This window comes from Pelmatolapia mariae, linkage group LG12 (assembly GCF_036321145.2).
Source record: "Pelmatolapia mariae isolate MD_Pm_ZW linkage group LG12, Pm_UMD_F_2, whole genome shotgun sequence".
In the NCBI taxonomy this organism is placed as follows: Eukaryota; Metazoa; Chordata; class Actinopteri; order Cichliformes; family Cichlidae; genus Pelmatolapia; species Pelmatolapia mariae.
In genome coordinates this window covers 31,882,882-31,899,981 of record NC_086237.1, presented here as the reverse complement: position 1 = coordinate 31,899,981, position 17,100 = coordinate 31,882,882, and the positions used below count along the sequence as shown (strand labels likewise).

General features: G+C 41.9%; 1 protein-coding gene across 1 annotated transcript; it reads right to left on the bottom strand.

The window, feature by feature from the left end:
* Positions 1-3,293: 3,293 nt before the first annotated feature.
* snx18a (sorting nexin 18a) lies at positions 3,294-16,014 on the bottom strand. The gene is made up of 2 exons (XM_063490802.1): positions 14,166-16,014; positions 3,294-4,649 (listed from the first exon to the last, which is right to left on the bottom strand). The coding sequence occupies exons 1-2, from the start codon at positions 15,673-15,675 to the stop codon at positions 4,396-4,398; spliced, it is 1,764 nt and encodes a 587-aa protein (XP_063346872.1). The 5' UTR covers positions 15,676-16,014; the 3' UTR covers positions 3,294-4,395.
* Positions 16,015-17,100: the final 1,086 nt, after the last annotated feature.

Here is a 17,100-nt window from a genome sequence, read left to right as displayed (position 1 = left end):
GCTTTAAACCAAGTTAAACTGAACTAATTCACGTATCTTTTAAAATGTTTTCTGTATATGCTGCACCTGATGAAGACAACAAAACTATTTACTATCCTATAAGCATTTGTTGGAGTGTTAAAATCTTCACACGTTGTCCTGTTCTCTGTGCACATTTGCAGAAGTTGAAATTATACCAGAAACCTTTTGCCAAGTACAAGCGCACGGTCCTGGATTACACGGATGAGATCATACGTTAATGAAACAACTGAAGCCACAAAAGCAGTTTCAACAGGCAAGCAGGAACAACATGTTCTGTTATTTCAAAGTCGCACCTTAGCTTGAAATATTGTACTGCCATTTGAAACAAGCCATTTCCTTTAACAGAAATCCTGTGTTTGGTTTTGTTCTTCCTCTTTGAATTCTGTAATATCACAAGAAGAAATATGAGGGATGAAATCATTGCGGTTTGCCTTAGGGCATTTCCTGGTATTATAATGTAACTTTTGGAAGCCTTTAATGAGCTGGAGCAATAAGAGGAAGCCAGGGTCAAGCTCACAATGGCACTCAGGATGAAATTATGTCATATGAGTGCAAGAGCTCTCAAGAGGGGAGGTGATCCATTCAGTTCGTACGAGTTAAGAGTAGCAGATGTGAAGCGTTGCACAGGTTTTTAGGGTAGGTTCCAGTTATAGAGGACTCGATGACGAGGGTTGTGTTTCAGTGTTTTTGTCCCAGTTGAATCAGTAGAATCTGACCTGAATATTGAAAGATATAATTTACACAGGCAAGGACCTCGAGACACTGATTCAGTTTTAATGAAATTAATGTGGTTAAATGCAGCGCCCGTGCCGGCTCATACGCAGGAGAAATGCCTTTTACTTAACTGATGCTCTTCCTCCTGTCAGTATTACTAAAATTCTGACAGAGTAATACTGTTTCTTATTAAAAATACATTTAAAAAGGTGAAAACAGCTGTTCGCTGATGGTAAAGGTGAAAGCATGCTATCTAAGTATTACTTCTTTCCTTGTGTGAGAGCAGCTGGAAAGGGTGCCGAATATTTAATGGGTTACATTCTGCGAATTCCAGAGATCCACTGCAAATCCAAAAGGAAGACAGCCAAGTCTCAGAGGAGCAGCGCTAACTTATTTCGGACACATGATGTTTTTCATTAGTGCTGAAATGCAGCGACTCTTGCTCCGTGTTTTTCACTCACCAGCAGTTACGCTTGCACCGTGCTATGCTGTAACCCCTTAACCCCCCGGGCCAGTATTTCCGGCGCTGCTCTGCTTGTTGTTGGTTTTGCACACTTGATGTTTTTTCTCTGTGGAATGTGGCCAGCTGCTGACACTGTTCTGTCTCACAAGCAATCCAAGTGTCAGTTAAGAGCTGTTTGTTTCCTGCAGTGGCTAGACTGTGGTGAGCAAAACACCGTCACCGCCCACCAGCACCACCAACCCTTTTCTTCAGATCACATTTGCACACTTTACGATGACATTAGACAAAGACACACTTTTTCAAATACACGATAAAATCGTGTGATGATAAATGTGTGTGTACGGAGGACTTTAAAATCATGCCAGTTTGCACTTTTCACAATCACAGGTAAAAAGAGTAGCAGTGCTTAAGATTACTCAACGAACCTCTTTTGCCTAATATTTATGAGTTTTACACTCTCAGAAACCCCAAAGCTTCAGGCCAGCCAGAACACAAATGTAAAAACAGGAGCACCCATTTCCTCAGGCATTGGCAGACTGACAGAACGCCTGAAGGATGAGCTTTCCAAAGGCTGAACGGATCTTGTTGAGTTTGTGCTGGAGAGGAAAGCGATTTCAACAGAAACTAAAGAAAACAGGAAAAGAGAAGGCGAGTGCTCCCACATGTCATTTTGTCCCTCACTTTGAAGTGAATTGTCTCAACAATTTTTTTGACGCATCACCACAAAAACCTCAGAAGAGGAAGTCATGTTGTAATTCCTACTTCAATATGACCAGTATCTTGATAAGGACTCTTGTAAATTTGGATAAGATATTCTACTATGTGAGGATGAAACCTTCAGCGATCCTCTGATTTTTCATCTATCACCATAATTTTTTTTTAAATATAAATCTAACTTTTATATAATGTCTTGTAGTTGGGATACAACCAGCTAAGACCCTGATAAGAATAAGCAGTACAGAATGGATGCGGAGTAATGGGGTGGGATATCTAACTGAATTGGCAGAAAGATCTGTGCCGCGTTCATGCGGTTATGGCGTTAACATCATTTTAACGAGATTAACGCTGACAGCACCAGTATATCTGTACATTTTGAGAGAATGTTTCAAGACTTTGTAGACAGAAGTTAGACATTTATGTGTCATGAACAGTATAAAAGATGGACGTCGCCCACTGGTTACTAAAGTCAAATTATGAAGCATTTGTTGAGCATTTTCAGCGCCATCATTTTGAGGTCTCGAAACCAGAAACTGAAAAGTTGTTAGCCAGCAGTCACACCCTGGATAATTCCCCTTTCAAACTCTAATGAGGCAGCTACTTTTGGCCGCTCCCGTGTCACAAGGGGTTTAATTTGCTAAAGTTTTACATCGGATGCTCTCCTTCCGCAACCCCAAAGTGGATTTTGGTCACCAGATTTCAACTATCAAACCTTAGGTTGCTAAGCAAATATGCAGGTAGTTCCCTTTGCACAGACCATAATTTGCAATTTGAACTTCATGTTTTTGCAAGTGTGACCTGAAACTAGCAGCTGAAGCCATCAGCTCATCAGAAAATTGACACAGAGAAAGGGAAGCGGGGGCTGTTTTTCCACAGACTTCTATAAAAGCACGTGCCTTTTTGCAACCAGAGGAGTCGCCACCCGCTGGCTGCTAAACATATTAATGAACAAATATTACACCGTGAACATGTTATTGCTGGGAGCAATTACAGTAGAGCACAGTGACACAGCTGCTGGCTCAGCTGCAGACACTTTTAAAAGTGGCCAGATGTCCCATATGGCCACCCAGGCTCCTGTGCTGTCAGCAGATCTGTCTGTGAGCTGAGCATGAGCTTAGCATAAAACACAAACACAGCAGCGGTCCTCCGGGGACGCGGCCAAGGAAACGTACAGAGCCGTGCAGTTCGCTCCCTTTGTTATTTTGCTGTTGTGAAATGCTAAGCCGGATACATGACACTTGTCTGACCTGTCTGTCGACGAAGGACCGCTGGCAGCTAACTGTCAGCACATACACCATTATATGCTGGCTTTTAACCAAGTAAGATTAAATGATTGAGTTTTGTCAAGTACTTGAGAAATGCACAGGACCAAACAATATTTCTGTGAAGAAGGAATTTATTTTTGCCTCTCTGCTTCTACATTTATCTCCTTACGATGCAGCCAGCATCGTAAATGTTAAAAACATCAGTGTGCTATCAAAAGGACTGCATTATTAAAACAGGTGAGGAACCCCCGAACCCCCTTACAGCCTGCCTATGAACACTACGCCCAAAAACCGGCATCTGGCATGGTTACCGTAAGTGTCCATCATCCTCCTCCCCTAAAATCAGCTTGCTGTGTAGGTAAGTAAAGCATGATCATTATCAGAGCAGGTAATCTTTGATCCTGATGTCGTCACACTGCAAGTGTTAAGAAACAAGTCCTCAAATAATCATCTGATATCATTTCCCAACAAAGACTGCAAAATTTGTAGCTTTATAATAACAAATACAATATATTTCTACACAATCAGTATATAAAGCTTTGAAGTAGCTATTAACAAAAATAACCAGAGATACATGATCAGAAGGCACAGCGACACAGTGGTGACAGTGAGGAGACTGTAAACAATTTGTCCTGTTTGTCCAAGAAGAAGTGTAGCAGGAAGGGCTCGAGTGTTTCCAGAAGGCAGTGTGTTGGCCACGACAGCACCGCTGCTGCTGACGCGGCAGCCACTCCAACAGTTCAAACCAGAGTTTTAAGGCTAAAAACACTTAATGTAGGAAATCTCGCACCAGATGTTTAGGCAGCAGTGAATACAAGGTTATTTAATTCACCCACATACCAAACTGGTGCACCATCATTTTTATTGATTCTCAAGAAATCTAAAAGAATTTGAGTGTTTTTTTTAATGAATTAACCCAACTCCCAAGTACCCATCGTCTCTACAACAGGGACATCCAGTGCCCAAGAAAATGTGGCCCAACATACACTGAAACCTGGATTTGGTTGAAATTTTGCTGTTACTGGACCATAATCTCCTTTAAAATCCCTCCCTGCTGGATAAGCAGCATCAGCAGTGTGTCTGTGTTTGTGTGTATGTGTGTGTTTGTGTGTGAGGAACTGGCTGTCGTTTGCCAAGATGCCGCAGGCTGGCCAAAGGCAGCGCTTGGCCATTTATCAGCGAGGTCTAAACCGACGGATCGAGACGTACGATCCGTTACGCGTTGTCGTACTTCTGCAGAGCCTCTTCTAGCTTGCCCGTGATCTTTTGGAAGAAGGTGATCTGCTGCTGTAGGTAGTGCTGCATCTGCGCCTTGAAGTCTCGCACGCGGATCTGATGGAAATGCTGGATCTCAGCCAGCGTAGCGAAGGAGATGATGTTGCAGCGCTCGTTGATTCCTTCTGCCTGTGCCCGGTCCATTTTGCCCTCCTCCACGTGCTTTTGGCTCTCTTTCACCTTTGTCAGCGCTCCTGTATGGGGGATTAAAAAAAGCAGGAATTTTAGATTTCTTTTCTAATCAAACTAATACATATGTTCTGTTTTCTAGTCCACGAAAAGCACCCGCACCACTAAACCTGCAGTGCAAAATTAGCAAGTGGTGCATTTACTGACCTAGTTGTGTTGCAGAACAAAATATGAAAGTGTCTAAATCACCTCAAAACCCACTGACTTCAACATGAGGAAACCAGAACTGCAAAATGCCAATTTCTGGCCACTATATATCCCACTTTGAATATTTACAGCCTGGAACAAGGAAGTAGTTTCAGTATTTATAGCAAAAGTTCACCTTTGTGACATCAGCACTTGGGGTAATATTTTTAAATAAATGTATTCAAGGTTAGGGGTGTGTCTGTTTTGAGTCACTGTGTGCCACACCTGGGCACATTTAACCACAGGACTGGGAACTCCTGCAGCGTGATCCCTACAAGTACCCAAGAAGGAAGTCCAGTGGTTCCCCTATGACAGTTACCTCAGTGAAAAATCACAGTTAAAGCACGTGACAGGACAGTGTGCCACTGCTTATAAATTTGACCTCGGTTAGCATCTATGTGCATGAAAAAGAGCGATCGACCATATGAATGACTTCATGTACAATACAAGTGCAGACCAGAGGTGGAGTTGGGATGATTGTGCTTGGTGACTGTGCCTAGAGAGTGTACACTCTAAAAAAAGAAAAAGAGAAAATAATCACTCAAAGGAGTTGGTTATTCAGTTTCTCTGGTAGGCACGTTTTATTTCAATCCTGTGGTTTGCTACCCATAGTTAGTGTCCCTTTTAATAGTCACAATAGAAAGGATGAATCACTGGGTGATGTCATGGTAGCGTCTATGGGTTTTCCACCTAGTTCCAAGTTGCTGTTGTCACTACCTGATATTGGCCACACCTGTAGCGTGGCTCTCTGTTGCTATATTTGGGCAGTTATTTATTCTTCAGCAATGGCAAAACAATAATTGCTAGTTGATGTAATATGCTGCTCAGTGAACAAATATGTTGCCAGAGAGAGCATGTATTTAAAACTTCACAGCAGGGAGGTCTGTTAAGTTAACTGGTGATAATGGTGGTCTATGTTAGCCCTGTGACAGGAGGGTTACCTATCCAGGGTCCACTCCATCTGAATTGGATGAGAAGATAGATGAAATAAAAGAAATGAAATTTCAGTGTTAACCTTAATTTACTATTCTACTATTCTGAACTAATAAGAGTTCAAATGCTGTACAAATTGTTTATTTACACAAAACTCCAGAAAGTCCCAGATTTTTGTTAGCATACACTGTACATATAAGTCTTCCAGTCAAGCTAAAAAAAAAAAAAAACATCCAGACACAACCAGACAAAACAAAACCAAAAGCATGTTTCTTTTTTTTTCTAACTCTTTTTTTTAGCACAACCCCCCCCCCCCCCCCCCCCAAAAAAAAAACAACCAAAAAAAACAAAAACAAAACATGAGACCCATCTTATTTGGTCAAGCTTAACCTTTAACTTATCAAACTGACCAAAAATAGTGGGAACACTTATGAGCATGACAGGCTCTCTGTATCTATATTTAGGAGCACAACTCTAAAAATATCTATTAAGTCATTTCAAAGCCTCGAACCATTTAAGGGATTTTTTCTGGCAGTTTCTCCCAACTACCAGGGCTATTTAAGATTAAAAGTGCACTCATTTTAATAACTGTGTGACTTCAACTGTTGGATGTTTGCTGTGCATTTGTGTAAAGCGTGAAAAACTAAGATTGCACCTTTACTAAACTCCTAACGAAAACCCACTGCAACAAATCCACAGAATCATACTCATACTGAAAGTTGCACAAATGCCTGCTCAAGTTTGTCACACATGCACAAAGAGCTACTTTCTGTCATCGCTGTGGTGGGGTCTTGTGGCATTAGAGCACCAGAAATGATGGTTTACAGCCCTGCATTTCTGCATTTCATACTTAACTGACACTTCCTTTTACAAGAAAGTACTACCTTTTCAGTGCCACAAAACAAGCCTTCAGTCAAAAGAGACAAAACATAAGAAATTAGCCTCCAGCTTTCCAGACAGATGGTTCAATGAGAGCGGAAAGCAGAGTCACAACAACAGGAGCTCGTGGCTGATGACTTATCAAACTGCTGACCAGCTGAAAGGAATGAATGTCATGAGAAATTAATGTTAAGCTGCACGGCGCGAGAAAGTGGTGGGAAATGATGTTCTCTCTGAACTCACTACTTAAAAATGGTCACATATCACAGCTGGAGGCAAACAGGAAAGCCACAGACCATGGACCTACTGGTGAGGATGCGAACATGAAAGTTACGTGTGTGTACATAATTTTTTGGTTCCTGGTTCTTAGAATTTGGCCCTAATGTTTCGGTTAGACTTTTAAACAGCATGAAATCAGTTTTACAGCTGAAGTATGCTGTCAAAAATCCCTGAATGTGGTTCAGGTCTCTGATTGTGAAGACTTGCTCGTTCCCTGTGTTTTCTATGGATTGTTGAGTGGACAAAATATGATGCTGTGTTTGGAATTTTTCAACATTTTCTGGCATTTGATGGACCAAACACTTAAGAAAAGTATTCACAAAGTAACTTCGCCCTGAATAGTTTGAAGTAATAATGTGCTCTAAACATGTGTTTCACTGGTCCTTGCTGAAACACTGGTTTGCCCCATGCTTTAAAACGTGGGAAACCAATGTAAGACGTACTACATGTGGAAGTTACTGAGTGTTGACACTGAAGAGATGTAGCAAGAAGGGTCAAATAGCATGCACAGCATGGCCAATTGTAATCCTGGCTTCAGAGCAGAGTCTGGAGGTGTGATTTGTGGCCTTAAGGCATGCAAAACTTCCTGTGTTGTTGTGTCATGGGAATTTTTTTTGTCGTTATATGAGCTGAGTCACCAGCACTCAGCAAGAACTCAAAGGCAGCCTACTTGTTTCCTGAAATGTGACACCACAAAGGGCATACTGACCTAAGTCACCAGCTTTTTTTGTTTCCATTAAGTTTCTTTTCTTAGACTCGAGTTGTACGACCAAATACTTGATCACACTGAGAAAAACATGTTGAAAATCCTTCCTCAAAAAAGACAACGCGTTGTCCTTCCCCCCACCAAAATCTGCTCAGTTTGCCTTCTGGCTATAGTTCCTTCAGCTGAAGTTTAACCCAGATCTTTGAGATTAGTGTGATGTACAGCAGACTGAACATGACAGAAAGAGAGGTGAAAGGGTATGGGGAAAAAACAGAAGTATGGACGCTTGTTTCCACCACTGAAAAAAAATGTTTGCAATCTATAGGTCAAAATTTCAGGTCATTATCTCAATTTTGAAACATTTTAAATAAGTAAACTGAAAATTTGACTGATGGACGGCATGATGGAGGAAACATGGTGTTTACCTGCACCTTAAAGGTCTCTGGCTTCCTTTGTTTTAAAGCCCACTAATGGATTAAGACAGAATAACTGTTACCGTGGAGACTGTAGAGTGTAATATAGAGTGTAATAAGGAAAGCTACATGATTTTCACAGCTGCAAGTAAGTTTTGCAGACCTGTTGCACAAACAGAGCTGCTGATCACAGAGGGAAGCTTTTTTTCAGGTGTGGAACATGCAACATTGCAAACATTGTTATCTTAAAATAACGTTGGTACGCTGGGTACATTTGGGCTTGATAAACTTTGACCCAATCATGCAACAAGTCTATAAATGTGACTGTATGCAGTTCTGGCTAATACTGCGTTAAAAATGATATGAAAATGTTATGCAGGTCCAACTTAATGGGGATCTATGCTTCAGTGCAAAACCCCTCTGAAACCCTACCCCGTAAACTCTGCCACCTACTTAGAAATGTCAGGTCAGGTTGAGTGGATGCAGCCGGATGCAGGAGGGGAAAAAAACGGAATTTTATTTCCTCCTCTGACTGGCATCCCATATAAAACACTGGGACATGACCATGAGGCAATCTGCATTTAATGTATCAGCACAAGCATAAATGCTGGTGACGACGTGGGCCACTTCCTTAGGTTACATTGTAGGCATTACAAAGCTTCCCCGCAGAAATAAAAATCAGGTCTTAGTGTGATTGCTTCATGACTCAGACAGAAAAGTCAGCAGGTGCTCAATCCGCCAGGAGGCTGGCATGCTGAAATGCCATCAGATTAATGGAAAGCCATGCATGTCTCAAGGAGTCTTGAGCAGTCTTCATGTGACTCATTATTATTGCTCTTAATCTGTCTTTTTATTGCCAGCACTCATACACTGGCTACTTATTTAAGTGCTATAAGTTACACCAGGTAAAATGAGTCAATCATTAAAAACCTCAGAATGTATCAACGTTTTTATGAAGCTTATTTGCTTCTTATAGTTGCATCTCAATCTTTCCTCTTTAACTTTTTCTTCAAAGCACTCGACCTGAGCTGTCTCTCTGATATACTCATATCTAATCCTGTCTATTCTGATCACGCCCAATGACAACTTGGCCACCTCCAGCTCGGCCTCCTGTCCTGTTTATCAGTGCTACCACCTCCAAACTATACACCACAGTAGCTCTCACTACCATTTCCCTCTTGCTGCAATCCTTCTGTCATGCATCACCCCTAATACTCGTCTCCACCCACTCCACCCTGCACGCACACTCTTTTTCATTTCTCTTGTGCTCGGTCTGCTGCTCTGGTTAACCCCAATTTGTGGTTGTACATATAGTGTATTTATTGGAACAAAAATAGTGAGCAGGGTGATCTTTCTTTAGTTATTTCTTCAACACTCAGTTTAGTTCTAAACTCTAATATTCAAATTGCATGTGATGTCTTAGTTCTCATTAGTTCTTATTACTTACTTCTCCTTATGGCTTCTTCACCTTCTAGTTTTAAAATCTACTCATTATATTTGAGGTGAAGCTTATTTTATATTTGCTAGATACATAAATACTAATAGATGCACAAACCCAACATCACAGATAGTGATGAACGAGGTTAGTCCTGATATTCGCTTGTGTAGAAGTCCTCCCCGCACGGAGGTGGCACCCAGCCCTCCTGGGCTCATTGCAGGAAGCCGTTTCAGGTCTTATATAATCACCAGTTACACAACACCAAGCTACAGCAAGCCTGTGACCTGCACAACCAGCTGCAATGCCCATCTCATCACTCTGTCACCTCTGCCATCCACTTGCACATCAGAGGACATTTAAATAGGCTTTAACAATATATCAGAACAGACCCGCAGAGTTTGCACAGGAGTGTACGCTGAAAGGCTGACTCAGCAGGAAAGCCTGACATCCTTGTAAATCGATGCTTTCCTTTGCACGCCTACTATTGTTTTATAACTCCATGTGGTGATAAAAACTGATGAGAGCAGAGAAAATACTGATCTTAAGGATGTGCTGAACTGGTAAAATTAAGGAGGGAATAAAATGCATAAATAAAAAAATGTGAATAAGGATAAGGAGGCAAAAGAAAAAGTATTAAGGGTTCAACTTGACATTTAGGTTCTCCCTTAATGAATTTGTGCTCTGCAAGCAGTCTGTGGGATTTAAAATAGATAGATAGCATTCACCAGTAAACTTCCTCTTTAAATCGAAATAAAATGATGTGTTATCTATAGTACTACTACTCCTCCTTCATAAACATGATGAAAACTTGGTGACTGAGCATTTTTACTGACTTATTACTGACTATATCACTGTGACTACACAGCTCAGAGCATAAAGTTGTGCTCTTTTGTGCAATCAGAAAGTATTTTCCTCTAAGAAGCACCAATTACAAGATCACTTTTTTCACACCAAGCTTTATCTGAACAGGAACTTTCAGCAGCAGAAGTGTCTTCTGTTTAAATTTGGCTAATGCAGAAGGTCAGCACACAAGAAAAAAAAAAGATGTGCTTTCACTTCTACATACTGGTGGCAGCTAAACCAAATTTAGACTGAAACATATGCAGTCAAAAGTTGGGTTTTTTTTTTGTTAATATTAATATTCATGTTACCTCTCTTTTGATGTTATTTAAACTGATCAAAAGCATTTGAATTGTTCTGTCTTTGCTTAAAAAGCAGCTGCAGATTCTTTAATAATCAACACAAATTGTACTCACCGCTAATCCTGGATGGTAAGACCCTAAACAATAAACTTTCTAACAATAAACTTTCTGATAATAAACGTTCTCTTCTCTCAAGAGGTTCAAGTTATTAGAAACAACACAATACTTAGGGCGTCAATATTAGATTACAGTAAAGCTAAACAGCTTTGGAAAGCAAAGCCATATATGATGTCAATAGTGTGAGCTAGCATTATTGCTGCCAGGTTGCACTCTAACAGCTAATCTGGTCCCTGCGGAGGTGGAAATCAATGGGGTGATGGTCAATGTCCCTCTGTGGGAAAGCTCACATTTCACAAGTCACTTGCATTCAAACCTGTCTGGAGTCTCTGGCCCGAGTGAGACAGGAACAGGAGGCTAAAAATGGAATGCAGGTATTGATAAAGTCTGACAAGCAGCTGCTTTGGTATGTTTTGTTTCGAGATAGAAACCATCATATCAGTGCAAGACTACCTCTGGAGATAAGCTTCCAAAAAGGGAGTCAAGACACTGTGATTTGTCTCTCTGTGTGCGATTTAAAGTTTACATGTCATTATTTCCCTAAGCTGTTATCATGTGGATGCTCATAAATATGTCTAAAATTTCAAATAATGGGGTCAGTGTATGCTCAAATAATCCCTGTGTGGCATAAACTCAGGCTTCGCCGTGTTCTAGACACTCTATTTCAGAGTTCACTTCAGCCTCTTGTATGCTATAACTTTGCTCTTCTCCATGGCTGGCTGATGGACCAAAACACTGCAGACTGTTTGCACCATATACTTTGTATACTGCCTCCATCTGACAGCAGAGCTCTCTGCAGGTAGACAGGCCATCCCCACACTGCCAACAGACTGTGAACATGCTACACCTACTGAACCATAAATTCTGCTTAATATGGATATACCAGGCATAAAAAGTCTGCGAGCACAGAGGTGTTTTAACCTTCTGTTTACAAGATCCAGCCAATCAGAAGAAAGCGGGCTTTAAAGGAAGTAGAAAGCAGATCAAATGCTTTGCTTCAGACAGAGGACGAAGAGAAGGGGCTGCACAAAAGCGCAGAATTATTTTGAACATGTGAAGCTACTCTAGTGGAGTCTACACATAAAAATGCAAACAGGAAATGAACATGATATAGATCCTCCTTTTAACTTTTTGTCTTTTAATCCCAGCCAATTTCACTTGTGCACCACTTCTCCAGAAACGTGCAGTTTGGCTTCTGACAACAAAGGATGTGGTCAGTCCTCTTTTCAGGTGTGGAGAGAGGCTAACGGGAAAGAAGAATCACACTTCCTGTACATGTGGTGAAAGTGGTTGTAAACCGAGCAATAGATGGAAATGAAAAATTGAAAAATAACGCTCATTATTAAAGAGTATTACTGATGAGCATGTATGTGGCTGGTGTACCTTTACGTTCCCAGCCCCACAGCTGTGTCTTCAAACAGTGATATGGCAGTGAAACCTAAGCGCTCAGTTTTTATACTCTCTCTCTCTCTGTCTCTCTCTCTCTCTCTCTCTCTATATATATATATATATATATGTATGCGTGTGTGTGTGTGTCTATAGATAGATAGATTTTTAACTTTTTAATTATAGTGTTTTGCTGCAGCAGTAGCAGTTGTCAAATGATGGAAAATTATAAAAGATACTAAAGTGAGTAGACATCATAAATATACACTGGAGGCTGAATATGATGATACCTGCATGAATACTTTTGCAGTACATATTTGCATTTAATGCTCCTCAGGCAGTCTGAGTGACAGGCTTCAATTCAGGTGTCATAAACAAGCACATGTTTGGAAATACTGGATGTACAGTAAGCACGTCAACTGTTCTTCTATGTAGGATTATAAATGTTTACAGCCTCTAATAGGTATGATAAGCTGGAATAGACTTGTAATTTTGTTTGAAATTGATTATTGGCTTAAAGAATGATTACAAGGAAATGAAAGCTCATATGGAAGAAAAACCGAAAAAACTGGCTCAACTGGACTCAGAATAAAGGAACAAGATGAGATCAAAGCAATTTTAGATTCAATATGCTCTTCCTTTAATCTCCTGCATATCGCGTCTTTTCCTTCAGCTTTATTTTTCGTCTACCGCTGTGTGTTTGTACTACTCCTTGATCTTTTCTCAACATTGTGCCTGCAGCAAGGTCTTCCAAATATCTTATCTGTGGAATTGGGCTGGGCTTATCACGGCAGACTGTGTGAATGGCTGTCGCCTTATTTGGAGCTGTATGTGGCCTACGTGGTGATCTTGATTTGAAGTGACTGGGATGTTTGTAACCCACTGCAGCCACTACAAAGTCTGTCCTGTTTCCTCACTCTCTGTCATCGACTGTGGAGTGAAAGGACCCAGTGGTTTGGGGTCACAGGCAGTGGCACTGGCAAAATGCCATTTTTAGCATCTTTTGTAAAATTTTATGTCTTATCAATTAAGCACAAGTAAGATGTTTTTAGCGGGATTGTGCACAAAAATGAGAAGGATTAGCCTGTGAGAGCATACTAGCCCGTGTCCTCTGTCATGTCCCACATTGCACTGTTTGAGGCAGGACTTTCAGTTTGTAACTACAAAGGCAGAAAGCAGTCTGTTAGGTATGACCTACAGACCAAAGGTGTGGTTTGCTTTTTGTTTTTCTCTTGCATTAATTGTACCGCATATATGGCAGTGGTTGTGAGAGCAGTTCCACAGTTCCTTTTGTATAACAGTGTATCCTCTCATGAGTGACATTTTGCCACACAATGAACAATTGCTGGGCCAGGGTACTGTAGGAGGATGGCCTAGATTAGTCTAACAATTTACTTAATCTGTGCAAAGACTGACGAGGCTTCAACGTGGAAGGACATTCTCTCCGTCCACTAACACGTGATGCTTCACCAGCAATGGAAACTCAAACATAGGCCGAAGGGTTCCACCCAATCATTTCAACAGGTGGGACAAACAGAGGCAGCAGCATGTAAGCCAATTTCCAAATGCAAACAACGGCTATTTGTTTTGCAAAGTGCAATAGCCTGTGTAGTAACCTGACTGCAGTTTAACAACAGTAAATATGCCTCAGACAAAATTACCCTGTTTATCTTGTCACAGCAAGAAAAGATGCTTATTTCTCTACTTTGAAACCTCAGAAAAACTTGTGGTTGAAACCGAAGTCTTAATGATCCCACAGTTGCCATATTGCTTTACTTTAAGTGTATATGTGGTGAGGTTAAAATGGAGTGGGTCACTGGGATTATGAAACATTTTAAGCACATTCTTCTGAATTTGAATTGTGTGTATCTGATAGTTTTCTGCCTTTGTAGTTCAGTTTGGTCTTTATGCTTACTGCGTAAAATTCATTTGTAATCATCATAAATTCCCTACTGACGTCTCAAGAATCCAAAGACGTAAAGCAAAATAGCTGATGCTCCTCAGAGGGCGCAAATCTAGTAAATGTGTATGACTGTGGTTACCTTTCTGAACATGGATGATGTCTGGGTAGTTTGCCAGATGTCCTTGGTAAAGAGCTAACAAATCCATGATTGGGTCGAGATCCTTGTTGGGCTGCTCGGCGAAATATTCTCCGATGGTTTCAAATGTGTCCCCAGTGAAGGAGATTGCCTGGTTGAGTCCTGCAGAATACACCTGCTGGTCGATTTCGAAGGCTTGACTGAGGACCTTAAATGACATCCCTACTTTTTGATACTCCTTCTTGAAGCCACTGATCTGCTTTCGGGCAAACTCACTGACGGTGGCATTGAGCTGCAAGGTGCTGTCGTCCATTCTTTTAGTAAAAGTCTTGAATCCATCTATTTTGCTCTCCACCTCCTGGAAGTCTAACGGAGCCGGCGGGGGGCTGATGGTGAGGAAAAAGTTGGCTCCGACCATCTCGTCCTTCTCTGCCTTCCTCTTCCCCTGCTTCCAGGCCTTCTCGTCTGCACTGTTGCACGTGAGGAAGTGCTGGAAAACATCACACCTGGCCAGGACAGGATGACTGGTCATGTGGTTCATCCACCATATGAGGCCTTTCCTCCTCTTGGAGATAAAATCCTCTTCAAAGCGCCCTGTGGCCTGCTTCTCTGGAATGTGTGGCACCGAGATTACGGGAAACTTCTCCACTAGCCGAGCATACAGCCAGTCAAAGTGCTTATACCTCCTGTTCACCGGGTTCTGTGTGTGGGTGGGTGTCAGCTTATAGGAAATGTAGCTTTTCATGCCCTTGAACTTGGTCTGTTTAGTGGGGTCATCAATCGCACAGTTGAATGGGTAAGGGTTCTCTTGCCACTCTGGACCATAATTACCCATCACCACGCAGATTTTATCCCCATCCTTCACAAAGCCGGACGCCTCTCCGAGCACAAACGCCTCTCCCCCTGACTTCACAAAGGTCGAAAACCTGTTCAGGTTCCTGCTCACTGTAGCAGAGCTCTTGGCTTGCTGAGCATTACCTCGTGGCACTGATGACGTTGTCACCCTGTAAGTGGACGGTCCATTGCCTTCATAGTCATGGTACCGTCCTCCTACAGTACCTGGCTCATCTGCCACAGTAGAGCTGTCATCCCAGTCATCATCCCAGTCATCATCGCTGCCTTGGCTGGGCTGCTGGTAGCCGTGCTGCTGCTGCTGTAGCGGCTGTGAGAAAGCGGGGAAACCAGGAGGAGACGGTTTAGAAAAGTTCTCAACTTTAGGTTTATAAGAGCCGTCAAAACCTCCGGATGGGATGTTGGCGTATCTAAAGTCCGGGTTAGCGTCCCCAGATGTGTTGCAGCTGTTGTTGTTGACAGTGGTGGAGGCGGCATCGTTCCGCAGGATCTCCACGTACGAAGCGGGGAACAGTCCCCTTTCCCCTTTGCTGTTCACCCCTTCGAACCAGCCCTCGATGTCCTTTTCGCTGTACACAGTCAGGATCTCATTCTCCTTCACCGACACCTCTCCGGGGTTTTCAGAGTTGAAGTCGTACAGCGCTCTGGCTCTGAGCGCCATGATTCACCACAGCTGGAAGGAGAGAAGGACAGCGGGCTCACTTACGGCTGGCTGGCCGGGACAGAGGAAGGCACAGCGGGCAGCCGGGCTAGCTCGGTCAGCCCAACAGTAACTACTCTCAAAACTCCGAGCACAAACTTCTACAGCAGCGTCTTCAAGCAGATCCTCTCAGCGCGGTCCTCCCTGTTGGAAAAAAAGCACTGGGGTGTTTGTAATCCTGCAGCGTGCGAACCTGGATTAATGTTTTTTTCTTTCCTCTCTACAACAACACTAATCTGAGCTCCAGCAGTCACCCTCCGATCCCTCTCGTACGCTTCTGTCTTCACGAGCTGCGCAGCAACCGCACGTCAACCAGGCTGAATAATCGAGGGCGGAGCAACAGCACGCCGCGATCCGCCCAGACGACACAAATCAACCTTCCGTGAGCGCTGCGAGTTTCTCTAGACTCGATGACTGATTGATTCCAATCGGAAACAAACCGATGCGCCTGCGGGGAGCAACGGCAGAGACATAACAGCTCATAAGATGAAGCCTCAGCACATGATTTAAGGCTTAAAGTATGTGCTGAGGTCACAGTCAGGACTTTTACATATTGTGTTAGTGAATAAGAGGTGTTTCATACAGTTATAACGCTCTAAATGCAGTCTACAAATTCCAGGTAAAGTAATGACTATTATAGGCATCAAATTCCAGAGCTTCTTCACTGCATAATTACTTCAAATTAAGATTATACATAATGATTAACCTGTAAAAACTTTAACCAGGTACATTTTTTTTTAAAAAAAAAGAGGCCTGACTGTTGATGATGTTGACTCTAGTTAATAATTAACAGTGCAGCGCAAGGGCACAAAGAAGAAAGGGGTCATTCTCCTGCATCAATTTACATTTCATAAGTACTTTGATCCATTTCTGTATATGAAAATACAGCAGGAGTCTTAGTTCTTCATGTTTTTATGGCATACAGCTTAAGCTTAAGCTGTATCTTATTGTCAGTGATTATAAATACAAAGTGTTCCCAGCAAAACTATAAGTTTTACTTATTTCTCAAAATATTGAGGAATTAACTTCACTGTCCTTAATAGTAGCTACAATCGAGAACAAACCGAGGAGACATTGAATTTTCCAATGCTTAAAATTTTACAGTCTTATCAAAGCAAATGGCAAATATTTGCACACAACAAGGCCCGCTAGTCTGAGATAAGACCGCAAATGATGTTCGGATATGAGAAGTCAGGATCGGATTTCGGTGGTTTCTCAGTCAAAAGTAATGCCAGCAAAATACTGATATCATCCTGACTTTGTTCACATTCTAAACACTCATACTTTCAGTTAAAGGCTGAATGGGGAAATTACTTCTGTGTATTTTAAGTCAGTTTAATGTCCAACTTATAAGTTAATAAATTACAAAAAATACAATAAGTCTTT